Consider the following 27,458-nt stretch of genomic DNA (forward strand, 5'->3'; position numbering starts at 1 on the left):
CTTTAATGTCAGTTCACATCATTAAATAAAACAGATGTTCAACTAAAAATCTCATCCTGATCCACTACACCGCTGAGACACATCTAAAATGACCTGCCAGCTTGTGTTGCTGAGTGTGCAGTAAACACACACTCACAGTGTCTTTCATCTTATAAGGATTAGCCACCAGCTATTGATCAGGGCTGAGTTCACAGTTCAATGTATTGTAGAACATTGTATCTTCAATGATTGTCTCTGCAGCCTCAGCAGCTCTGCTCATCATGGGGCTCTCATCTAGTGTCCACACGCCACTGCGAGCATCAGATTCGGAACAAATGAGGTTTTGTTTGGAATGGACTAGACAGGCCCTCGGTTGCCAAATGTCAGTTTGCAGCTTCCTTGTAGCACTTGGTCCATCCGTAAGCTGTGGACTCTTTTTTTCTTACACAATGAACATCATACACTATTCCTACTTTTTTTTTTAATAAAAAGGAAGTCAGCCTTTATAGTTGGGGAAATCCCACTCAGGGTAGAGGAGTGATGTCAGTGTCCTTGTCCCCCTTCCAAGATGGAAATCTCTTGAAGTCATAAAGGTAAGTATTAATGTAGACTTATGAACTGACAAAATGATCTCTAAACTGGAAATGTGTGGTCACTAATGCAATTAGAGTTGTTTAAAATATAATTCTTATTGCTGAGCCTGGCATTTGGCTTTTCTGTTTCCAAATGGTGTAAAGGTGGGATGGTGGCTGTGTGGCATTGCCCGTTTTTTTGGGTAAAGCAAGCCTTGAGTCATGTCAAATCCTGACATCATTAATAATAATAAAACTAATAATTGATACGGATATTAATGTCAAACACTGATATTACAACCATCATCCTATGCCTTTGCAATGTCTTTAGACTGGGGAGCAACTCTCGAGACACACAGGACAGAGGAGGGAATCCAATAACCCCAACCCTGTAGGTGTGATGTAAAAGTGCTAATTACTAAGCCACTGTGTCCCCAGGCTCAGGCCTATTTTAGATGAATGTCTTAAAATAAAAATGGCTTGTTACAGATAAGACAGTTTTTTCTAGCATTAAAAGTTATTCAGATGTCATTGAAGCACCAATAGATCAGTCATGGTTATGGAAAAATGGTATTAAGCATCATCTTTTTTTTTGTAACTGGGCACAAGGTAAGTGAATTCACTCTGGATACAAAACCAGTCCATTGCCGGGCACCACCCATACCTAGATATTCACACCTTGACAGTTCTGTGTGTGTTTATGTGTGTGGAATAGACATTATTATTATTATTATTATTATTATTATTATTATTATTATTATTGTTGTTGTTGTTGTTGTTGTTGTTTATGCTGTTGTTATATTAGCTGCACTAAGCATGCGCGTAGTTCTATGAATGGCATTGCACACATTGTTTGGTGTGTGTGTGTGTGTGTGTGAGAGAGAGAGAGAGAGAGAGAGAGAGATAGGTGGGGGTGGCGGGGGCGGCTAGCGCCTCTCTAAAAGGCAGAAGGAGATGCGTTGGCTGCTTTTGCGGATTCCGTATAAAGAATATAAAGCATGGCGCGTGTTAGCTGCAGATAATTGTCGCTGAGTGTGTGTGTGTGTGTGTGTGTGTGTTTACTGTAATCGCTTTGGATCTGCGGTGGCATTGGACAGGATGGCGAGGCGCGCGCTTGAGGAGCGCTGTTGGCACATCGCGCACCTTTACACCATTTATTTTATTCTCCTTTTACAATGCACTGTCTTCTGCCAAAACACAGGTAAGAATAAAATAGACTCTGTTTTGGTAATGAAAATGTTACAATCCAGGGTTTCACATGAAGTGTCCACTTTAAGAGATGCATCACTGTGTATCGCTGATTGTTTTGTGTGTGTGTGTGTGTGTGTGTGTTGGTTGATCAGCGCACGCGGGTGTGCTGAGCAGTTTGGACCTCTATGAGGTGACTTACCCTAAGTGGCTGAACCCAAGAAGCAAAAGAGCAGCTCATACACACACAAGGGTAAAATAAATCCATAAATAAATACCTTTCCACATTTGGTTTTAATTGCAATGGAATTCACCTTGATCAAGCTTAAAACAGATATGATAAACAGCAATATTAGGATAAAACGTTTATATAAATTAACCAAATGAAGGCTTTGTGATTTGATTTTATTCCCTTTAATCTGATTGCAAGAAGAGAAACAAACAGTAAATCCCACCCCTGACCCTAACCTGAACATATCATACATGTAATTGAAAAAAGAAGTTAAAAGTGATATTAATTAAACAAATACTGTAATGTATATCGTAGAGGTGTTTTTTTTTTTATTATTATTGTCACGACGAATAATGCCAGTACTTTCTTCCATCATCAGCATCCATCAGAGGTAGACATCAAGATTACTGCAGAGGGAATGGAGCTGGTTCTCCAACTGCATAGAAATGAGTGAGTGACTGTTCTCTGTGTGCTTACGATGATTCAAATCACTTTTCACTTCATTCTGGTTAAGCCAGCTTTACTTTTGTGCTTCATTATGGGATAATAGTACTATCACAGTCCATGAATACATGTCTTGTGGTCAGATTAGACCTGAGCAGTTGTCCATGTGTTGTCAGAGTGTATACATTGTGTGCTTTTACAAAGAACCATAGGAGACCGACACCTGATCCTCTTGCTCAGGGAGACAGGAAGTAAGACATATGGTTTCACATGGTCTCATGTACCTCCGGTGAGAGTTTGGCCATTAAGTTAAATTCAGTGTGAGGGTCTTTATTGATCAGCAGGATCCAGTGGAAGAAGAATGGACTTCTTATATTCTAGCTTTATCAAAACCTTTTAATAGCTAAAAGCTCCCATTGTTCTGAGTGGTGTGAGTAATCCATTGCTAAGTGTTGTATCTGTTGCCTCTGGTGAGGCTAAAACCCCCTACGGCTCCGAGCTTTATCTGGTTAGGCCCATCATGAAGCACTCATTAGCAGACGGAGATAGAGGAGTGAAGCACCATTCAGACAGTGACTCCATAGCGTCTGACTGTGGATCCCTCGGGGGGGAAACGCCAACTGCTGTGTGAATCCAAGGAATAAACACCCACCCTGAAGCAATGCATATTCTTCTAAACATTTAAGCCAGTACAAGCTGACCCAATAAATAAATTGAGCAGATTGGACCTGAGTTCTTTGGGACAAATTGTAAAAAAGTGAAAGAGACTCACTAGCAGCTCATGGTGCTAGTTAAATTGCTAACAAGTTTTACAAGTGGCTCAAAGCATCACTATAAGAATTAACCAAACTGTTTATCTTATTTTATGGCAGTCCACATTAACATGTTGTGCAGTACAGGAACTACAGCACGAAGCTCACTGAAGCAATGGATGTAGCCGTGATCTGATGTAACCTGAGTTATATCACAGAAACGTTGCTGAAGTGAAAGGAAATGACATATATGTGTTTTTTCTGGGTTTCTAATAATGGTATTTGGAAATGTTTTATCGTTCACTGGCCTTCAAAGGGGCTTTTGTGAACTGATAAAAAAAGAGCTTCATGATAACAATCCATTGATCCTTTAAATCATTAACTTCTCACTGCTACTGCTGTGTCCATTTTAAATAAAGACAAAAAGCCATGTGTAAAGCATTGATTCTTCTAATAGCCAGTGTACAGCAGCTGGACGCTGTTTTTGTCTTATACAGTTCATTTCTGGGCTGCAGCACAAATCACACCTTTCCCTTTAACCATGACCATTCCCACTCTCACTCTCTTTCATCTTTTTGGCCTGCTTTTATCTTTCTCTGCCTTCCATCTTCCCTTGCCCTCCCACCTCTTCCTTTCCTTTCTCATGTCCTCTCGATCTCTCTCCAAGAGGGCGTTATCTATGCTAATTTAATTTCTAGCTTATTGCTCAGGAAGGTATCGCGGCAGACCAGACAGCATCCGTCCAATGTCAATCACACATCCTTAGTTATCTCTCGATATAAAAGGTTCATATCAAGTATAGAATAAAGTGACTAGGGCACATCTCCATTGGCTTATCAGGAAGTTTCAGAGGTTGTGTAATTTGTCGATTTCTTGCGTACTGCTCAGCTTTAAGAGAAGAGCTTTTGAAACAGTTTGTCAAGGTTTCACAAGTGTTCTCTCACAGAAGTCAACTTTTATTTATTCATTTACATTTTTCCCCCAAAGCTCCAGTTCTCCGTGTCTGCAACAGGGTGCATTCATCCAGAATAGAAAAGAAGCAACCATAAATATTCAGGCATCTGTAGTTAGTGGATATCATCCAAGCCAGATCTCAGTCAGCGGGTGTGTGTGTGTGTCTGTGTGTGTTAGCGTCTCCAGGCTTTTAGTCTAATGAATGCCTGGCTGGTCAGCTCAGACAGGCTGTAGCTCACGGGAGCCCATTTGGTCGATTGCCAAGCCGGGCTGTGCTGACTCAGATCTTTGATGGAGAGGAAGGGGTGGGAGCAGGACAGAAGGACATGCAGGTCTTCAGGATGGAAAACTCATGGATATGATGTATGAGATTTCAAGGCATAATGGAACGAATTAATACACACTACTCCTATTGATAATCTCAAGCAGCACATCAGGCACAGGGTTAAAGCAGAAAAGTATATATCTATAAAGTCATAGATTTTAGATTTTTAAAGTCATAGAGATGAAAGTTAAAGTACAAGAAAGTTGAGAAAAGAAAACAGACAAAAATATTTGTGTTCAGTGTCAGAATCGTGTGAAGAAAATTGTAAAGGTTTCAGCACTCGCTCTCAGTCGTATATCAGGGTGTATCTCAAGTCAAGTCAAGTCAAGAAGCTTTTATTGTCATTTCAACCATATATAGCTGTTGCAGTACACAGTGAAATGAGACAACGTTTCTCCAGGATCAAGGTGCTACATAAAACAAAGACAGGGCTAAAGACTTGTAAGTAGTCTTAGCCACATAAAGTGCAACTGTGCAACCTGGTGCAAACAGTGCAGGACAAGACAAACAAGACAGACAAGACAGTGCAGGACAAAAGACAGTGCAGGACAAAAGATAGTGCAGGACAAAAGACAGTGCAGACACAAAGTTACAAGACAATACAAAAAGTACAAAAAATGCAATACACAAAAGACAATAAATAGTAAACAGTAACAGAAACAGCGCCGACCGACCAGTGTAAATACTGTATGTGAATACTGAATGTTCAAACAATATTTCGTGCAGTAACATTAGAATGAACACAGTTCCTTAGCAGCAGGTCCTTGGGATAATATATAGAATTGTGCAAAAAACAGCAAATGTCTGAAATATTATATAGTATGTGCGAAATGGCTGAGATATTGTACAATATGTGCAAAAACGGCTGAAATTTTGGGACAGTTTGTGCAAAAACAGCAGAAAAGGTGTGCAAAACAGCATGTAAACAGTTTGCTGGATTGTAAGCAGCATGTAAACAGTATGATGTGTCAGTGTGTGTGTTTTGTGAGGGTCTATGCAGTCCATACAGATGATGTGTGTGTATGTTGTGCTCAGTACAGTACAGTTCAGTTTTTGAGAAGTCTGATGGCTTGTGGGAAGAAACTGTTACACAGTCTGGTCGTGAGGGACCGAATGCTTCGGTACCTTTTTCCAGATGGCAGGAGGGTGAAGAGTGTGTGTGAGGGGTGTGTGGGGTCATCCAGAATGCTGTTGGCTTTGCGGATGCAGCGTGTGGTGTAAGTGTCTGTGATAGTGGGAAGAGAGACCCCAATGATCTTCTCCGCTGTCCTCACAATCTTGCGATCTGAGATGGTGCAGTTCCCGAACCAGACAGTGATGCAGCTGTTCAGGATGCTTTCAATGGTCCCTCTGTAGAACATGGTCAGGATGGGGGGAGGGAGATGTGCCTTTCTCAGCCTTCCAGCTTTCCTGGTGATGGCGCTGGTGTTGAGTGACCAGGTGAGGTTCTCCGCTAGATGAACACCAAGAAATTTGGTGCTCTTGACGATCTCTACAGATGATCCGTCGATGTTCAGCGGAGAGTAGTCACTCTGTGCTCTCCTGAAGTCCACAACCATCTCTTTAGTTTTATCCACATTCAGAGAAAGGTTGTTGGCTCTACACCAGGCAGTTAGTTGTTGCACCTCCTCCCTGTATGCTGACTCGTCGTTCTTGTTGATGAGACCCACCACGGTCGTGTCATCGGCGAACTTGATAATATGATTCGATCTGTGCATTGCTGCACAGTCGTGAGTCAGCAGAGTGAACAGCAGTGGACTGAGCACGCAGCCTTGAGGAGCTCCAGTGTTCAGTGTGGTGGTGCTGGAGATGCTGTTCCCGATCCGGACTGACTGAGGTCTCCCAGTCAGGAAGTCCAGGATCCAGTTGCAGAGGGAGGTGTTTAGTCCCAGCAGGCTCAGCTTCCCAATCAGGTGCTGAGGGATGATTGTATTGAATGCTGAACTAAAGTCTATGAACAGCATTCGTACATAAGTGTCTTTATTGTCCAGGTGGGTGTGGGCTAAGTGGATGGCTGTGGCAATGGCATCGTCTGTGGAGCGGTTTGGACGATACGCGAAATGTAAGGGGTCCAGTGAGGGTGGTAGCTGGGTCTTGATGTGCCTCATGACGAGCTTCTCGAAGCACTTCATAACTATGGGTGTGAGTGCAACAGGACGATAGTCATTGAGGCAGGACACTGTAGACTTCTTTTGGGACAGGAAATATGGTGGTAGTTTTGAGGCACGTAGGAACAACGGCGCTGCTCAGGGAAATGTTGAAGATGTCCGTAAAGACATCCGCTAGCTGTTCTGCACATTCTCTGAACACTCTCTCAGCTCACAGGTCTGGAGTCAAAAGTCTTTTTGTATATATATATTTATAATACAGTCACTACTTGTTGACTTGCCACTTCTACTTTGGTTTGTCATTTCTTAATATTTTTATTCCTTATTCTTTTATTTATAAGGCAAATCTGATTCCCTCTTGTTTAATCAGTTGATTTGGAGGTGTGGCTTCTGCTTGATTGAAATGAAGAGTGGCCTGCACCCACACTGGCCCTGAATTAAACATGGATATAGACATCAATTCAAGAACAGACTTGGCTTGCTGTGAGGTTATTTCTGGTCATGTCTGTTGAAACTAGCCAGTGTAAATAATCCCTTCATTGCTTCAGACTTGAGACACATGAGCAGGGTCTCTACAAGGCTATTAATCCTTCTGCTCTGTGTTTGGTGTCTTCCACACCCACATATAGGCAGTCCATCAAGTTCTAACCTGTCTCTTTACCTCAGCTCAGTCTGTTCCTCCATTTGCAGTTCAGACATGGTGACCTCACTAGGGGTTGTGATTTCCTTGCTCTTGTAAATGTTTAGGAAATGATAATGAAGTATGCTGACTCTGGTAAACCCTGTGGTCAAGACGCATACATTTTTTTTTATCTTGTCTTCCTGGAAAGCAAAGATATCGGTTTACATAACTTTTTGTGGCGACCCCACCCACATTAAATCTTCTGTGGTATTTCTCGTTTAGACAGTGTCAACTCCATCATCTCTTGTTTTGTCTGACCTCAGCTTCACTCTAAATTTCTTAACCTTTGTGACTTTCAGAGCCAACTCTGCTTGAACAGTGTCTTTATCTCTTTATCTTTCTCAGCCCCCCTCTTCTGCCTCCTCCTTCCTCCCTTCGCACTCAACCTCTATGTTTTGTTTCATCATTGATTTCTCATCTTTTTCTTAAAACTCCCCTCCCTCTCTCACTTGTCCACTGTTTGGGGTGATGTCATTGAGTACAGAGAATGTTGCCTGCTGACACCATTTTAAAATGACAAACTGAGCTCTTTGTTTTAGCCTTCGACAGACGTTTATGTCTCAAACACACAGCACTAAATCCTTGGGTTCATTGGCTCTGCTCCCACTGCTCCGACCTGCCAGGATGCAAAATCAGCTCAGTTCATTTTGCAGTTTGGTGTAATGATATATTAATGCACCAATCCCATTATGTCCTGCTTTAATGATGGGGAAGAGAAGAAATGGAAGGAAAAAGAAAAAGGGAAACAGGAAAGACAAGAGAAAGGAAAGAACAAAGTACCAAATTTTTGGTAATTTCTTTGTTGTTGTTTTTTTAAACCTTGACCACAGTTGAATATGTTGAGGCTGATGATATGGCTATGAATTTTGTAATGTGAGCCCATGATGTAATTCATTATAGGGTCATCTTAGTTTAAATTTGGCTTACAGTTATTTGGGTGAACAGGGTGAAAAAATTTTCAGGTGAGAGTAATAGAGAGTAGAATACTTTATGAATCCCCAAAGAGGAAATTTAGCATCACAGCTACAACACAATAGCAACACAGAGGACTAAGACTTAACAGTCCACAAGACTTTAAACCTGTACAATAAACTCAATTTACCAATAAGAAATATTTGTAGAAAATACCACTTTAATTTAAACTCTCTCATAAGCATTCCTTGAACAAACTTAACCTTACCTGATAGAGGTAAGGAGAAAAGTCTTAATGTTAATGACAAGGCTTTACAGTAATAATGATTACTCAAAGAGAAAATTGACATTTGGGCTACATGACTTCATAAATATTAGGAGTCTTGAGGTAAAAGTGCTGATCTAGTCTCAGCCCTTCTCTGTCTGTACTGACCCTATATTAACATACTTAGAGAAATGTAAACCCACCAGGGCTTTAATAGATAGTTTAGCTTCAGATACTACTTTATCCTGTTGCTAAATTGGTACATGGCAGCGTTTGGTGCTTGCAAAGCTTCTTAATCTGCTGCCATCAGCAACTGTAAATACATTTTAAGCTTACACAGCCTCCCATAATACAGTGGTCTATTTTTGAGCCATGTGTTTTATGGTGTTCCTCTGTAGGGAGAGGTTAGTGGTTGCATGGAATCTCTGCCAGGGTGCCACTTAAAAAGGACTGCTCAGTAGTAGCACTGCTACGACACAGTATGTAAGCCACTGAGACACACCCACGTTCTGTGCCTTTGAAAGTGTTACATCCCAGATTTTGGGAATAATAGAAAATGGATTGTTATGAATGAGACGTAAGAATAAAAACAGAGCACAGATGTAAAAGAGAAAATGGAAATGATTTGGGAAATGCAAAATATTGTCTAGTCTGAAGAGGTTATGCTGACTTTACTTTTCAAAAAGAAAGACATACACATTTTTTTTAAATAATAGAAACCTCTTGTCATCCAGACACATAAAGCCAGGCCTCAGACAAAATGGCAGTTACACCCTACACCCAATGGAACAAACACACCATATCCTAGTGTTTCAGTCTCATGATTCTTCTGTTGTGGTCACCAGATTTGCGGTCAGAACATTTTTTTTATATGACTTTACATCTGACAGGCAAATGATAAAGAGGAGAAATTAAGCTCAATATTTTGGCTTAATTAAATAGGATCAGCTCATTTAGAATAGTTTTGTTAAAGGTATCCATCCTTGCTGCAGAAATAGATTTCACAGGTGTCTCATAATATAATACTATTGAGGGAAAGTGCCGCAGAGGTTATGCTTCACAGCTCCTTGTTGAAAGTGTACTGTTGCTACAGTTAGTCCCCTTTTCTGTCAACAAAATTGTACATTGTACATTTTGACGTGGCACGAAATGCAAGGATACAGGATATAAACTGAATGAACCTACAAGGACCTAGAAATCAAAGCCGAAGGAAGGCAAATATCAAGGTTCAAAAACAAGCACGGGGTCACATCAGAATGTGTTAATAAGCATCAAGCATAAGCAACAGGTTCAATTTGAAGCCAATGCAGTGATGACTTTATCATAAGAGACTGCTGCGTAAGTTAATAGTCATGTACAATACTCTATTTAACCCCGATATAGAAACAGCCATGGGTCATTATGTTAACAGCTAAGAGGCGGCGTTGTTTCTTCTTCATTTTTAAGCTCACTATGTAATGATGAATATAATAGAGGGCCATTATTCTAATGTCGCCTCCAGAGGGGTTCAGTTTAGAGCAGTTCAAGTGCATATGCACTCTCTGTACTCACTCCTTTAGGAAGAGACTAAGGCCATGTATTTCTATGAACTAGCCAAATAACCTTAATGACCTCACCTGACCTTAGTAACAGAAGGAATAGCACAAAGTTTCTTCCTGTGTGTGGACTGATCCTTGCTGAAATCATGAAGACATTATAAGAGCTATTCACATTGGAACCTATTGATTTCACTGAAGATTGTTTAGTGAGGCATTGTCCAAAAAAAATGGCATCTTTATTTCATTGGCTGTTTAATGGAAGAATACTACCTGATATTGCAAATGCCAAAGTGCCAAATGGATGTAAAACTATAGACAACTTTATAACTATAGACAACTATATAACTTTGTTTCACGGTTAAATGCTGCTAATTTTTAATTAATGTCTTAAGGGAAATATGCTCTTTTACAAACATAATGGATTCTAGTGTCAGCTACAGATGTCACACACACAAACTGTTGTCTGAATTTGAAAAACTGAAACGCTTCAGGAGTTCTGAAGTCTTTGTCTGAGTGTTTTAATTCTACAGGATTTCCAGGACACGTGTATGTCATGTTTTTTAACAGTTTGCTTGTGACATTCTGCCTCTTTCAAAAAAGAAGGAAGCCGTCTACATTTACAACTGTGACAATGAACGCTTATGAGTATCATCTAAACGGTGGATTTTCCAATTTATGTAAAGATTACGGTAAAGACTTTAAATTGAAAGACTTTCTTAAATGAACGATCTGTAGCTGGACGCTGCTCTGCTATAGTAGGGACATTAACTTTACAGTCATGCTCCAAAACATTATGCTGAATTGTGATTGGTTGCTTGATATGTCAATCAAAACTCTCTTTGGAGGTTGGTGGTCAGTCTGAAGCTCACAGCTGATTGGCTGAACTCTGGCCCTTTGTCTTAAGTTATTATTATTATTATTATTATTATTATTATTATTATTATTATTATTATTATTATTATACTGTTTATCAGGATAAAAGTAAAACTATTTATTCTAAACGATTTCCATACAGCTGGGATTCTAAACATATAGGTTGTTAATTCTACACTCATTTGCCTGCACTGTGTCATAATCCTAGGTTTTCCTTGAAGTCGATGCCCTTTCAGACCTTACTATTAATCATGAGGTTGCTAATGTTAATGCACTGTAAAGCTATTTGTGTTTGTGGCTAGGTGCTCATGTAATTTGTATCCACAGAGGTGCTTCTGAAACCAGCTGAATTTAATTTCTGTAAGCTTAGAAGGTTCTTGACTTTTTAAAGTCTAGGAGACTATAATACTGTCTTCCTGCAGGTTGTTCACCAGATATGGAGGGTGGCGTTATAAACAGTAAGTTAGTAACAGGTGAAAACAGGCTCATGTAACAGGTGTCCCAGGGTATGTTTGTGGTAACAAGGATATTTTGTCTGAAATGGTACTATTGTATATAGTACAGATGTACCATCTCAGACAAAATAACCTCAGATGTTCTTCATCATTGGCCTATAGGCCCATTTCACCAAAATACTTACACCCAGAGATATATAAAATGACTTCCTGTAAGACTTGTTTATTGCATTTTTGTCACCTTTGCTTGCAACCTTTTAAACCTGTTCTTTATCAACATTATCACTGATCAGCCAACAAGTCAAAGCAAAAATAAAGGATAGAAAATTTTTAGGTTATGGTAACTTTTCCTGACATTAGCACTGCTGATGAGAGGCTAGTTTGTAGTTAATTAATATTGTGTGTGTGTGTGTGTGTGTGTGTGTGTGTGTGTGTGTGTGTGTGGTATTTTTATATTTCCCCCCATTTTTTTTATCCTTTCCATGAATCATTTCTAACTAAATCATAAAATCATGGAGATCATAAGGTTAGTAAAATATTCATCACTAATGGCAACCTTTTGCTAACTGTATTTCTAGTTACTTGAATGCTGTGTTAATGCTCGAAGTGAGAATGATGAGCTTTTTTCTTTGTTCAGCAACAAATTTAGTGGAAAGCAAGGTAGTTGTCAAATAAACTGCCAGTTCACTAGAAAGTCTGTCAGATTAGCTTCATGACATTTTTGCAGTATATCTGCCATCCTAACTCTACTTGATTTGCGATTTCATGGCAGTTTGCATTTTTTCTATAACACTTGTCCTTTCTTTCACTGTATTGTTGTTGTGGTTATAATGTTTCCCTGAGAAGGAAGTGAAAATCTGTGAGTGTTAAAATGGCCCATGGCTGTATGAGATGGGTGACTTAGAACTTAGAATTATTTTTATTTTGAATAATTATGACTAGTCTTATGCCAAAAGCATAAGCATGGCAGGTCATGTTTGATGCTTTTTAGTTCAGAAAGAAATGACTTAAGTAAATATTATGCCATGAGGCTGTGCAGGCGGTGCCACTTTGTGGGTGGCGCCTGTGAGATGGTCATGAGGTCGCAGCCCAGGGGAATTGGAATGTATCCAGCATTGTTAGAGTTTCCAGTATAAACAGTGAGATATAGTCATCCTTCTGACAGGTTTAACACTGAGCAGTCGCCATCCACTGACAGATCCAGTGTTTGTCTGTGGGAGGTGGAGGAGGAGTGACACAATGAATGGTGGAGGTTTAAACATCCGCACATCAAGTATATGTCTACACTTAATGTGTGGTGGGAAGGTTTGATGTTTCACTGATGGTTCCCATTCAATGTTGGTCTGGTTTTCAGACTTGCACATGAAGAACACAACATGACACACCATTTCTTTCTTTTTTTTTATTACTTTAGTGCTATTATGCACAGTAATGTATCTTTCACCTTACATACAATGTTCCCCTGCCACTCATGGTATGCGTATGCTGTGAAAACTAATGATGCCATCATCAGAAAAAAAAACACATGTACAGGCTACTTTACTTCCTTGTACTGACACTGACTGGAATCAAAGAACAGTTCCAGTTGCAACTCACACCACCTCCTACAGGTAGTTTCGGTGCTGTGGTTCACTTCATGGTCCACATGACAGTTCTCACAATCATTTTTTTTAGAAACTACACTCTGTTTCAGATTAAACTGCCTGTGTGAAAACCCCCTGTCTGTGCATGGCAGATTAAACAGCCTGAAGTTAATACACAGAAAAGTTTAATATCTATATTTCTACTATTGTGGTCTCCTTTTAGATACAGATCGTGATTGTAGGTCATGCATGTTCTCTGTTGGACCAGATTCATGCTGTGCATTCCTCCAACCCCACCCCAGTAAATGAAATCCTAAGCAGTTATTTTAGTCAGGATGAAGGTCACTAGTTATTCCTGATACCCCACCAGCACGGGAATTCCTGTGTATTTGATCAGCTGTGGAAAACTGGATCCTTATCAACAGACCAGCATCATATTCAAGAAATAAAGCTGAGAAATCTCAAATTTGATATTGCATTTAATTTTGTGATGAAACATTTTTGTCTTGATGGAAATGACCTATTCCTTTATAACTCCACCCCCACCTACAGGGTTCAAGGGCTCACTGAGTGGTTTAATGATGATGTAAATCATTTGCTATGGCCTTCACAGACATAGCAAATGTTTTGGAAGTCTAGCATTCATCTCACCAGTACATTTCCAGAGACTTGTAGAATCCATGCTAAGACATATTATAGCTGGTCTCGGGCCTTGTGGCCATTATGAGATACTTTATGGTGTTTTTTCCTTTAATTTGTCACACATCTGTATTATCTTTCTTGACAGAGAATGTATGCAGCTAAGAGATTTCTGCATTTTGAGGATGTAAATACTGGTTACATCTAATGTCATGATTCTTGTATTGCAGTATAGTTCTTGATTTGTAGATGCAGTTCTCATTTGTAGATGGTGTGTTAAGAAAGATAAGCAATTGTTTTGGTTTGCTGCCTGATGCAGTTTGTAGAAAAACTAGCAAAGTAAAATTGTAATACTTTTCTACCTAAACTATGGCAGTGAAATGTGTTTAAATGTGAATTTTAACTCACAAATCTTAGCTTAAGTTTACCTCTGGAATCTTATCTTTGTTTCAGAGAGCTCTTGGCCACCAACTATCAAGAGATATGGTACGGTCCAAACGGTTCACGTTATTTCTCCAAGCCATCCAGTAGGGTGAGTCCATTTCACACACACGGTCAGCACAGCTTCTATTCTCACTTGCCATTTTTCACTGTTGTTCAATATCATATTCATGAGAAATCCAATGTGCCTACTGACTTTTTAAGTCATTTGAATGCATCATAGATCTCACCGCAACTCTATAAGCAGGTATTCGAATGGCATTGTGAGTAATTTAGGAAGCTGATAATTTGATTTACTTTGAATGAAAATACATCTAAAAGAATTAAACTGAAATGACAACAAAACAATTTATAATTTAATTTAAAAATATATATCTAATAATTATGAATATCATGTGTTAACCATAACGGTTAATGCGTTATTTGTTCATTGTGGATCTTTTCACTGATCATGTGTAACGGATGAATCATGGTGGATGAATAACGGTGCATCTATTAGTGCTTCATGACATGACATGCAAACTATGACACACTTACAAGAAGAAAAAGAAGAAATCATTACCACATTAGCCACATTCACACACCTAGAAGTTAATATTAGAGCCAAAGATTTCTACACACACACACACACACACACACACAAACAAATCATTTATTATTTTAAGAACAGGAGTGGGAGCCACCCACAGATCTAACTATTTATGAAACAAGTAGCATATTTTGTGTTACCCAACATTCTAACCCCTTTAAGTCTCAGCTTGTTTGTTACTCATTCAACCTAAATCATATAATTCAGTAACTACTTAGAATTATATAGCAGTTTATAGTTTAAACAATTTATAGTCATGAAAGTGAGCAGTGTTTGTCTGAGCCCATTATGTTGTGTGCAGAGCTGAAGGGTTTAAATCAGAGGTTGAACTGCCCCTTTGACCCTGCTGTGTGTCTTTGGTTTCAGGATCACTGTTATTATCATGGCACAGTGAGAGGAGCCGAGCACTCCAGTGTTGTTCTTAGCACCTGTTCTGGACTCAGGTAAGAACAAAAGAAATGGTCATGTCCTCATCAAACACTGACCTAAAGCGTAAATTAACCACATGCATTTCTCATTCTGTAGCTACTGAATAATTTACAGTAAGTATTGAGTAATAAGCCTGAATGTGAATAACATTACAACGCAGTTAGGGTTTCACAGGAAAACACAAGAAAATGAATCTTTCTCCATTTTAAAAATGTAGTAAGAACCAGCTACATATTTACTGATACAGCCATTGTGATGAATTGTGATGTGTTTCCTCTGATCTGATCTCTCTGTAGTGGGTTGTTCATGCTAGCTACAGTTTATAGACACAGAAATCACCATGCTAGTTTAGTAAAAAGAAATACATAAACAAATATATAAAGAAATAAATTCTAATTTATGGACTCTGGATCATAAGCAGCAAAAAGTTAATACTAAACAAGCCATCAAAAAAAAAATTAACAAGCCAGATTAGTAATAACAACTAATGTGTTACAGATAAATGAATCAATAAATATTAATATTAAAGTTTTCCTTCTCATTCAAAGTTTTTGTGTGCTTTCTTCCTAAAAACTACAGCAACAGATGTTCCGCAATACAACTCAATGTCTGTGTCAATGTGTAAATGTCTGAATATCTGGAAATCTTGTGGTCTCTTGTGGTATCTATCATGATGCAATGAGGAAGAAGGAAGATAAGAAAGAAGAAGAAGAAGAAGAAGAAGAAGAAGAAGAAGAAGAAGAAGAAGAAGAAGAAGAAGAAGACAAAAGGTAGAAGAAGAAGAAGAAGAACGAAAACTTTACTATGTTACTATGTACAACAATATGATACTTAGAAATTTTTAGTAGACAAAGTTTTCATTACTGTACATTAAAAAGGAAGTGGAATTCAAAGGAAAGGAAGTGTGTTTCATAATTCTTGGAAATTTCAAGAACTCTAGCTAAATAATAGTATCTTTGGAAAGGAACAAATAAAGGAAGAGAATGAAGTGATGTGAGGATATTTGGTAGTTTGGTAGTTTATTGTTTTGATAATAATAATAGACAAGAATTGCAACACATTTGTCTGTTCACACTAATGAGCTACAAGTCACTTGTGTTGTGTGTTATTTTGTAATATCCAATACTGTTAGCCTTTACATTCTGACAAGAAATGATAGAAGCCAAAATATAGAGCCTACATTTTAGATTCATTTTCTGTTGTTTAACATGTATTTTTCTTTGATTTACAAATTCTGTGCTTAAAAAAGACTGTACTAGTTTAATACACTCACTAGAAGCATCAGCGATTTCCTTCTTTGCTACTATAACTTGTCTTTGAGAGGCCACTGAAACCATTGTTATAGGGTTTTCTTCCATTCATGTGAGTAAATCAGAAAAAACGAATTGGAAGGAACTAAAGTGGAAGTGAAGAAAGTCGGCCCACACGCTCCAGGTTTGATCCGAGGTATCATTTGAGCCAATCTTTGTATTTGTCTTTACTAAGCTCCTGGTGGTCCAGCAGCAAGATCCTACGCTCCTATTGCCATGGCCTGGGTTTTACACATTCACTGTAAAACCTGGGCCAGATATTATGCTGTGGCTACCCCCGAACACTGAGCAGCCGAAAGAACAAGACTTTTTTGTCTACCTTGTCATACCTAATTTCAATTGAGAAAATCTTACCCACTAGTGCTGTAATCAGGACTGATTCTGTCACTTTGTTGCTCACGAGTGTGAATGCAGAATGCCCAGTCAATGTGAATAGATTTATTTTCCATAAATATTTGTATTTCTGCCATGTGCTCATGTTTTTTCAACATATTTTGGAGATTTTCAGTCATTATAGTTTACTATTTTTCTTAGCTATACTTTATCATTTAAATTTATAGCTATATCTACACACAAACACACAAGGAAACAATGCTGTTTATGTGCTTTCCATAAATGTTATTTAAAGGTTTACTTTTAAAAGTTTACTTTTACATAGATTAGCCTGAAAAGACACAGACTTGACACTTGAATATAATTCCAGTGCATGACTGAACTGCCTTGTTACTTGCTCTGGAGGAGCCAAACGCAGTATGAAAATGTTGCAGTAAATTTTCCAGGGCGTCAGTATCAGTGCTATGCAGTGTTTCTGGGTCACCCCAGTTCTTAGTTCACTGAGTTCAGCAAAGGCAAGACGAACTGGATCTCTGGGCTCTAAATGGGATGACATGGCATGTATGGAGTGTTGTTTCGTGCTGTGTGTGATGTGGAGAGTCGGTTTCCTGCCTCAGAGGAAACAAAAAGGCTTGCATTGACTGAGTCTCAGTACCACTTCGGACAGTGCTTGTTGAATACATTTTCAAATTAATAGGCAACTTTTGGAACAGGGTCGATGGCACTGCCCTTGACATGGCACTGCCCTTCCAGAATCTCTAGTTACTGATTCTTCTGAATGCACGGTCACACAAACACGCCTACACGCACATCCCTCCCCCTCTAGAATGCCTTTTGCAGCTGCACACTATACCTCAACTTAACAAAAACCTCAGATGCATATTAGATATGTCTATACTTATCTGTAATTGTGCATGCTTTATAGATTTTATTATTGTTTATAACTTTCAAATTGATTCCTTACTGTCTGGGAAGGTAAATTTCTTGCTGGATATCTTACGCTTAGCCTATTTAAATTTGTGTTTGTGTGCGTGCATGTGTGCGTTTGTGGCGCGTGTGTGTACTATCCAAAACATCTGCAAGGTTTTTTTCGCTCTGTATTATTTTTTGTCTTGGACTGTGTGTGTGTTTTGTTTGTGTTGTGTGTGTGTGTGTGTGTGTGTGTGTGTGTGTGTGTGTGTGTGTGTGTGTGTGTGTGTGTGTGTGTACTATCCAAAACATCTGCAAGGTTTTTTTCAGTTAGTATTATTCCTTGTCTTGGACTGTGTGTGTGTGTGTGTGTGTGTGTGTGTGTGTGTGTGTATGTGTGTGTGTGTGTGTGTGTGTGTGTATGCACATCTGTTCGTGCATGTGTGTAGGTTGGGAACTGCTAAAACTGCACACTCCTAAATACTGGAAACAATGCAATCTTTTTTCCCTGTGACCCTGGCAGCTGTATGTACTGTAAACTTTAGTTGGCCATTAAATGAATTTCATCCTTTTGCTGTTCCCAATCTTCTGGGGATATATAAAATGATTAAATTAATTAAGTGCATTTAAGCATATCTCATAATGTACCTTATGTTAATATACATAATCGGCATCTTGCTTGAATAGCTCATTATGTACATGGAGATTTATTGACTCTAGGGCTGAAATCATTATGCGTCAGCACAGCTTAAATGTATTTCACAGCTTTCATTGTGTATAATCATTCATCTTTATTGCTAGTAGGAGCCAGAGTGGATCTGGGGCCTATTCTGTGTACAAGGCAGCACAATACACCCTGGATGGGAAGCGGGTGCATAGTGTACACACACGTTTGCATACACATTCATACCTTTGAGTAGCCAGTCCATGTAGTATCATGTTTTTGTGTTAGGTGGTGATCTGAGAATTTAGATGTGTGAATAGTGAATTATATTCTGAAACTTGTTGCCAGAAAGGTGAACAAAAAGTAAGAACTGGTCTGTGTGTTGTATTAAGAGCATCTGAGGCCAGGACTCATGCATCTGTTAGTTACTTGGTGTCTTGTTTCATCTCCAGGGGCATGATAGCTTTGAACCACAGTATAGCGTACATGATAGAGCCTCTGGCCAATCACAGCATCTCTCAGGGCCATGCAGTGTTCCGTGCTGAGAGCCTGAAAATACCCATGAGCACCTGCAGTCAACACTATGGAGGGGAGAACCACACAGACAAGCTGAATGAGCTGATTGGTGGGATTGCACAGGCCAGTCAGGCCACAAGGGTAAATATATGTCAAATCAGTAATACAGGAAACCTGATATTTATCTTTGTGAGGCTGAACAAAATGTGAATAAGTAAATAATGTAAATAAGTAGATGTTCATGTCACATAGGAAGTGATATCTTACATGTCTGTTAAGTCAGTTATTTTTGGAAACAATGAGTCATTATGTTAGTATCAGCCTCGCATTTGTGGTTTTGTCTGTAGGAAAAGAGAGATGTCAGTCGCAGTATGAAGTACGTGGAGCTGATGATGGTGGCTGATCACGCTGAGGTAAACGCACAACCAAGAGCGAAAACTAGAAAATAATCTGGACTGAAACTCAATATTTGGTGCATTACAGTCCATTTAAAAATTGGACATATGTAATGGTATTTGAATTGCATGTGCAAAAAAAAAAAAAAAAAAGAAAAACAAGAAAGTTGCCATCCTAAAGCTGTTGATTAATTTATTGTTCTAAAATTGCAGAATGAGTTGGATTTGCAAGCACTCTGGTGGCGCCAGAGATAATAACTTCCTTTCGGCATCGATCTGCCTCTGTGCTAATGCAATGTGTCCTAATGATGCCTGTGCATAATGTGTGTGTGGCTAGAAGATTGCAGGGGTTAGAATGACATAATGACCACTGTTCTGTCTCTGCTGCAGTTTGTGAAACATGGTAATGACCTGGAGAAGACTAAAATGAAGCTACTTGAAGCCGCTAACTATGTGGACAAGGTAGTAACAGAGAAGTCCAAACGTAATGTATTTTGGCACAAAGTCTATGATTAAAAAAATAAAATAATTACAAAAAAATGGACCAAATCGAGTAATAATCGAGTTGTGAAAATATCTTGAATATGAGCAACTGTATCCAATATTTGCATATGTTGCTAATATAACAAATATAATATTATTCAGACTGTTAGAAATGCTTTAACTTATTTCAACTTTTACATTTTTTGGCAGATGTTTTGGTTCATTCTAGACATAGAAACCAATGAAATTCTTTAAAAGCAAGGCGGAAACAAAGTTAATATTATTATATCCTAGCCTTAATGTTGTCTAGTTTTAACTCACTGCATCTCTTGATCCTATCAGTATTACAAAGCACTAAACATCCGTGTAGCCCTGATCCTGTTGGAGGTTTGGAATGACGGGAATAAGATCAGTGTAACGGAAAACCCTTACAGCACCCTGGAGGCGTTTCTGACCTGGAGAAGGAAACAGTTGCGACAGCTGCCCAATGACAACGCACAGCTCATCACGTCAGTCCATCAACCAATAGCATCAGCTGTTAAAGCTAAACCACATATCACAGACCAGCTTTATAGCAAAAGCTCATATTTGAACGGAGAGTAATGTATTTAGTGGAATCAAAAGCGTGGTATGGAAGTATGGAAGATCTGAGCAAGTCTTTTGCTGGCTCTTTTAGGGGTGTGCCGTTCCAGGGGACTACGATAGGACTGGCTCCTCTTAAAGCCATGTGCTCAGAACACCAGTCTGGAGGAGTTAACTCGGTAAAACAACCTGCAGTATTATTCAATAATCTGTATCTATTTACCATATGTATGTGCCTCATCTCTCTTTCTCTCCTCTCTGTCTTTTTCTCTCATGCCCTCTCTGTCTTTCTAGGACCACTCTGAACTTGCAGTTGGAGTTGCTGCCACAATGGCTCATGAGATGGGGCATAATTTTGGGATGAACCATGACAGTGAGGGCTGCTGCCAGGCCACGCCAAACGATGGCGGGTGCATCATGGCTGCAGCTACTGGGTGAGATCCCAGCTACTAACACAAACAGCTGTAAACACTCAGCTTCTCATTCCATTCATCAAGCTAATGAGTGTGAGCCATGCAATTTGAGATTTTAGGGGTGTTTTATGTAACAGGATTTTATATACAGCTTTAACAATAACTTAAATCCTAACATTCACTTTGAATATTAGAAATTTTACTTTGTAAAAAAGACAAAACTTTTTTTGCCTTCACCTTAGTTTTGTGGATGTGCACAATTTATAACTGCTCTAAACATGAAATTCTAATTATTTTAGCTATCTATTTATCGGTATATCATTACATTTATCTTTAGTAGTTGCAGTAAGTAAATCCTGGTCATGACCTCAATGGATCCACAGCCTGGAGTAGCCAAGGAATATTATGATATATTCCCATCCAGGGGCAATTTAGAGTCACCAGTCCATCTCACAGCATCTGTTTTGGAGGGCGGGAGGAAACTGGAGAAGCCAGAGATACTTACAGAGACACTAGGAGCATGTGTGAAACTCTATGGTAACCCGAGCTCAGGATCGTACCAGGCACCCTAGAGCTGCACCGCCGTGCCATATTTCATAAACAATGAACATTTAATAGTTCAATTAAAATGAATCAGCTAATAGAATTATCAAATTTTATTGCTCATATAGAGAAGACAAAAAACACTGTCATGTTCACCCGCAGGTTATTTTTACTTGTCATCATCATTTCTCACTTCTGTTTTGGTATTACTCTTTCTGTAATCACTCCCATTTCTATATTTCTAGTCACAGAAAGGCCAGGTCATGTCTTGAATCTTAATGGACTAAGAAGAGCTCATTAAATTAAGGCAGAATCGCAAAAATATACATCTTGTGGTTTTCTGCACCATGTGGTTAGTACAAAAACAAACACCTTTGAATCTTAAATTTCCTCTGGTTGTTGTTTTATTTCTGCCTCTCTGCAGACACCCGTTCCCCCGCGTGTTTAACCCGTGTAACCAGGCAGAGCTGAAGCGCTATCTGAACTCAGGTGGTGGAAAATGTCTGTTCAATCTTCCAAACACTCGGGTCATGTACGGAGGCCAGCGCTGTGGCAACGGCTACCTTGAGGAGGGGGAGGAGTGTGACTGCGGAGAGGTGGAGGTGAGAGCATTACCTGAACTCTTTCACCTCTGTCTCTGAGGTTTTCTGTCTATCATTTCTATTTATTCTTTATCTTGTGTTATAGGAATGTTCCAGTCCTTGCTGTAACGCTAATAACTGCACACTGAAAGCAGGTGCTGAGTGTGCCGAAGGAGTTTGCTGCGAGAACTGCAGGGTAATTCAGTCGTTCAACTCTCTTTAGTAATACAACATCCTGAAAAATCTTTCTCATCAGATGTATTCATGACTTATTTCCTCTTAGTTGAAGAGTCCAGGAGTTCTTTGTCGTGGTGCCTCGGGTTCCTGTGACCTACCCGAGTACTGCGATGGTAAATCAGAGTCCTGCCCTGCTAATTTTTACCTGGTGGATGGCAGCCCCTGTGCACATGACCAGGCTTACTGTTACACAGGCATGTGCTTGACCCTGGAGCAGCAGTGCCAATCTCTCTGGGGGAAAGGTAAAACTGGTCTGCTTAAAAAGTTGAGTAATTGTGACCTATTCTATGTTATAGAAATGTGGCAACAGTACAGAAGCAGTACAAGTATATGGGCAACATATGTTATAGCACAAACAGACAAGAATATATAATACATACAGTACACAGTTTTAAAAATGTATATAAATATGTTACATAAAGTGATCATATGAAAAAATGTCTAAATCAAGTCAAGACAATAAACATAAATGTATAATCAAATGGACAGAAAGTCTGACACTAAATACCTTAAGTAGGTCCCTACTTTGGAATAAAAGCTTCATTAAAATGTCTTTTTTTTTATTATTATTATTAATGTATAAAAAACAACACCATGTCAAGTACTTTATTCCTTTTGTATAGGATAAGTTTAAGTTTAGGATAAGAAGAAAGATGAGATCATGCAGGGATCAAAAATCTTCCTAGGCTCAGCTCTCAGAAAACTCTTTTAGGATTGATACTAATAATACAGGTTTTTTTTTTTTTTTTTAATAAATTCGACCATAATTAATTATTTTTATTTCTGCACCAAGACTTCTAAGACTTCTGCTACTAGTGCCATAGAGCATTTGTCCTAATTGATTTGATAATGGCTCAAGGTTTTAACATCTGTATAGCACATGAGAAAGCACACGGCTGTCTGTGTCTTCGCAGATGCCCAACCTGCTCCGGATCTGTGCTTCACTGAGGTAAATAGGGCTGGAGATTCCTATGGAAACTGTGGCAAAAACCTTATGGGTAACTACAGGAAGTGCATTGAGAGGTGAGAATCATTTGCAAAAACAAATTTGAAGATTGGAAATTAAATGGAAAGACACATATTTACAAAGATTTTCATCTAAGGGATGCTAAATGTGGCAAGATACAATGTCAGAGTTCTGCTACCAAGCCCATTGGAACCAATGCAGTCTCTATCGACACCACTATCCACCTCGGCCAGCGTAAGATTCTGTGTCGAGGTACACATGTCTATCGGCCTGGTAAGGGAGAGGAGGGTCTGGGAGACACACTTGACCCTGGGCTGGTTATGACTGGAACCAAGTGTGGGGACAATGCAGTGAGTTCTGAGTACATGTAGTCAAGTATTATTTGGACCATTGCCATTGACCATATAAGTAAATGCCTTTTATCTCTCTCTCTCTCCCTCTCTCTCTCTCTTAGATTTGTTTTGGTGGGGAGTGTCGTAACGCATCCTTCCTGCAAGCGGATAAGTGCAATGCCAAATGTCATGGCCGTGGGGTAGGTGATCACTTTCATGCAATGTCACTGTTGATCTGTCAAATCTCTAGCCCATGTGGGTGCCTTAGCTTCACAGAGAAACTTCCTGTCTTTTCGTCACCCTGTTAACTCACAACTTCTCTTTCAACCATGCAAAAGTTTACATGCATTACAAGTGAGAAGGAACAGATCCCCTTCATGATAGGTTACTATGTGCTCAGTGCTGTAGTAGGTCATGGATTCACATTCTTATCAAGGTTATAATGTCCTACTCAGGAACTTTTTTAAGCACTTCACAATTTGTTTGACTATGTTCAACAAGATAAGAAAGAGATGATGAGAAACGGCATGCTAAATACGAACCACACGTGGTCATGATGACAGGATGGTGGATTGAACCTGCATGCTTTCTTTTATAGATGTGTAACAACAATCATAACTGCCACTGCGACACAGGGTGGGCACCACCTTACTGTGAGGAAGCGGGTAATGGCGGCAGCATGGACAGTGGCCCTTTGACCACAAAAAGTAAGCCAAACACCTTAATATCAATTTATACATACTCTTAAGTGCCTAATAATATTCATCAGGTCATCAGCATTATGCTAAGCATGTGCTCTACTCATACATTCTGCTTGTATACGCGAATGAGTGCTGCACCGAGGGCCATATTTGTCCCCACATTTTTCCCCTCTACGTTGATGTGCTATCAACATGTGAGATCTTGGACTTAAGTTTCTATCTGAGATTTGCTAAATGTTTGCGCTTCACTTGATAAAATTGATTTAAAAACTTAACTCTTATCTTTTAAATGCAAAAGCGCCATAAGTACAATACACAGAAAAAGGTGCCACTTGTGTACATTAAAGTTATTCATCAGACGTTCAGATGCTAATGGAAAACATCCGCTCCAATGCATTAGCTACTGCAATCACTTGGAAGCAGAGGTGCATCAATTATTAAGAGCAAATATAAATACAAAAATATATATAAACATCTCATATTAGTCACAGACGTGACAGAAGGAAAAAGTTAATAATTGGAATTATTATTTAATAGAAATTAATAGAATTTCCCAACTATCACGAATGAATGAATGAATGAACATTTCATTTGAGAATTCCAAATGTACCTTATTGGGACATATTAAACATTATTATATTATTGATCTCAATGTACAATATATATCTAATTCTATATATAAGTCTACACCCCTGTAAAAATAAATTGTGCAAAAAATAATTAAAAAAATTATAGTAGCCTGGTTGTCTTCCAGGATGTATTTATTAAGTTTAATCCTGCTGTGACTCAAATCCTTCTGTGTCCTCCATACATTTGTGTTATTTGATGTGGTGTAGATGATATTAGGTATAAGATGGGTGTTGACTGTGGCAGTTTCATTTGTTTGTTAGTTTAATTGCCTTTCTTTAATGTTGCAGGAAACCCACTTGTTCTTCTGGTGCTCCTCCCTGTGGTTCTCTCCTTGGGATTGGGACTTCTGTTCCTTTACTGGTGCTACAAGCGGAAGCTTCATTCTTTGAAAGATGTGGCTCACCCACCTCGCGAAATATCCACTAAGTAATGCTGAATTTGAGTCTTGCTCATATTCATTCATATACAATTTGAGTGTTTCAAATGCATTTAGTTTGTTTTGCATTTCAGTGTACCAGCTTCTCCAGACTCCAAAACTCCTGCTAGTGGTCACACCAACCCAACATTCCAGCTAAAGAAACCTTACATGGACAAAACGGTAATATGTCACCTTCTCTGTCAGTAAACTTCACTTGTGGATTCAATACTGCATAGTGCCATATTGTTGTAATTTTAACCACAGGAGGCTAACCAGCAAACAAATCCTACCGGTACACCAAGATCAAGACATTCCGCTGTCCGGCCCATGGTCAAACCTCCACCAGTCCCTGCACAACAGCAGAAGAGTCCGCCACTCTCAGAGACCATCTCCAGCTCTTACCCATCTCCATCTGTGGCACCAAAACCTAGACCAAACCCTCCAAGCCGACCGCCTCCACCTCGTCCTTTTACTAAACCAGCTCTGATCAAAAAGGTGTGTGTCTTTGATCTGTCTTTGCCTGTCATGATGCAATCCCCAGAAGCCACATTCACTTCACTAATAGAAAATGAAACAGCAGAACATGTCAGAAGTTTTTTAAACATGAGATGTTTCAGATGATATTTGTAAACCACTCTTGGGTGTGTTTTCTTTACCAAGGAGGACCTATCAAAAGGCCCACAAGTATCACCAGCACTGTTGCAGAAAGAAAAAACCAATCTGGCGCCCTCTGCTGGAAATCTCAGGTAATCTAGTGCAGCAAAACCAAAACAATACTTCAATACACTGTCAGAGAGAGAGAAAGAGAGAGAGCGGGAGAGAGAGAGAGAGAGAGAGAGAGAGAGAGAGAGAGAGAGATTCATTAACTATTTTGTTCTCCAGGAATCAGACTGAAGCAAGCAGAAAAAGCTGAGGCGTCATCAGATTTTTGGAGAGCATGGGCATTACTCTTCTATGCAGAGGATCCTTATAATGGCATACTGGAACAATGTGCAACCTTCAGGCATTTTTACATCATTACCAGTGACTGTGAAGACTGCCTACATCCAGCACCACGTTTGCCTAATACACTTGAAAAAAAATCCTAGTGTAATATACTTGTTGCATTGAACTTTGTTTTGGTGCTCTTCCAATGTTCATGTGCCATATCTGTAGGGTTTATTTCATACCTATTTATTACACAGGCTACACAGAAATGCTGCCGTTCAGTATGAGCATTCAGAATATACAGAATATGTCATTCTAGTAGTTACACACGTTAACACACACATTAACACATATTAACTGGAATATCATATATGAGTTTTGCACTTGGTATATGAAAAAAAGGAAATGCATAGCAATAATAGTCAGAAGATACTGATTAATTGTGCAGTGATTTCTCAGTAGCCTGTTTTGTTTCTGTGTTTTTTACTGTCTCCCTTTTATTTTCTATCAGGAGAATAATTGCAAAATGCTGAAAATTGTTTATGTATACAAGGCATCAATTCAGTTGTGTCTATTCTGTAACAATCCAGCGAGATGTGCCTGGTTTTTATTCTCTTCACTTGCTCCATTTAGGAGAATGTGACAAAATGCACCTTATGATGTTTACAATAAGGGTGTCAGGGAATGTATAGTAAAGGCATACTGTACAGTAAAGTTAAGACTCTCAGCTTTTAAAATGTCTGTTTGCTGGGATAAGCAATTGAATGTGTCTGAAAGATATCTCCTCATAATGTCACCATTTTTCATAAATATACTGTGTTGTAGAGCTCATCTCAGTCAGTCACCAGAGCATTTCTTCAGTGAAAGAGTTGGATTTTAAGGCATGTGTCTTCAATCTGTTTATCATAGTAATATTAACATTTGGAAATGCTCAGAATTTAGTGTATAAAGTAGAATTAACATATGTCATAACATAAGCAGCTGAATGGGTAAAAAATTAATACATTTTGTTTTTGCCTTTTCTATTTCTGAATTTAATTAAAAGATTGAAAATTTCTCTTTTTTTACATTTTACACTATAAGGATATGAAAATCATACATTAGAGGAACGCGGTTGACTGATGATTGTGTGAATGGCTAGGGATTTCGATGCTGTTAAAGAGGGACCATGTAAAATGAGAAAACACACTGTGAAACTCACAATAATGACCATTTGAACTAAACAAACAACAGAATTAACTGGAAGGTCCATTTCAAATGCAGCCTACACCAATGTAGTGCGATGGACTAATTACAGGCTGTTGTCCTTGGTTCCTTGGTTTACTTGCACCTTGTTGAGTCATGTGCTTTCTGTCATTAAGGGAAAATGATATTAAAGTGTTATTGTAAATTAATCCTGGAAATGGATTTAGCCGATGCCTTTAATCACAGATGGATTTTGAGTTGCAAAAGCAGATCAAATAAAATTTGATTAAAAATGTTTTTGTCATTAGAATATTTGTGTTGTATTAAACTGATTGTATTAAAGCAATGATTTTTATGTAATAGTTTATATTT

General features: G+C 38.9%; 1 protein-coding gene across 1 annotated transcript; it reads left to right on the top strand.

Annotated features, from left to right (window-relative positions):
• The first annotated feature begins 1,486 nt into the window (after window positions 1–1,486).
• Window positions 1,487–27,458, top strand: adam19b (ADAM metallopeptidase domain 19b). Its single transcript, XM_060885627.1, has 23 exons — window positions 1,487–1,752; window positions 1,895–1,992; window positions 2,351–2,421; window positions 13,955–14,033; window positions 14,898–14,974; window positions 18,629–18,833; window positions 19,040–19,105; window positions 19,478–19,549; window positions 19,913–20,079; window positions 20,247–20,331; window positions 20,447–20,586; window positions 21,533–21,710; window positions 21,796–21,885; window positions 21,973–22,168; window positions 22,841–22,949; window positions 23,030–23,243; window positions 23,348–23,425; window positions 23,824–23,932; window positions 24,844–24,982; window positions 25,067–25,154; window positions 25,239–25,471; window positions 25,635–25,720; window positions 25,857–27,458. Exons 1-23 carry the CDS (start codon window positions 1,650–1,652, stop codon window positions 26,060–26,062), a joined length of 2,889 nt encoding a protein of 962 aa, XP_060741610.1. The 5' UTR covers window positions 1,487–1,649; the 3' UTR covers window positions 26,063–27,458.

The sequence above is a fragment of the Tachysurus vachellii genome, chromosome 13, assembly GCF_030014155.1.
Source record: "Tachysurus vachellii isolate PV-2020 chromosome 13, HZAU_Pvac_v1, whole genome shotgun sequence".
NCBI lineage: Eukaryota > Metazoa > Chordata > Actinopteri > Siluriformes > Bagridae > Tachysurus > Tachysurus vachellii.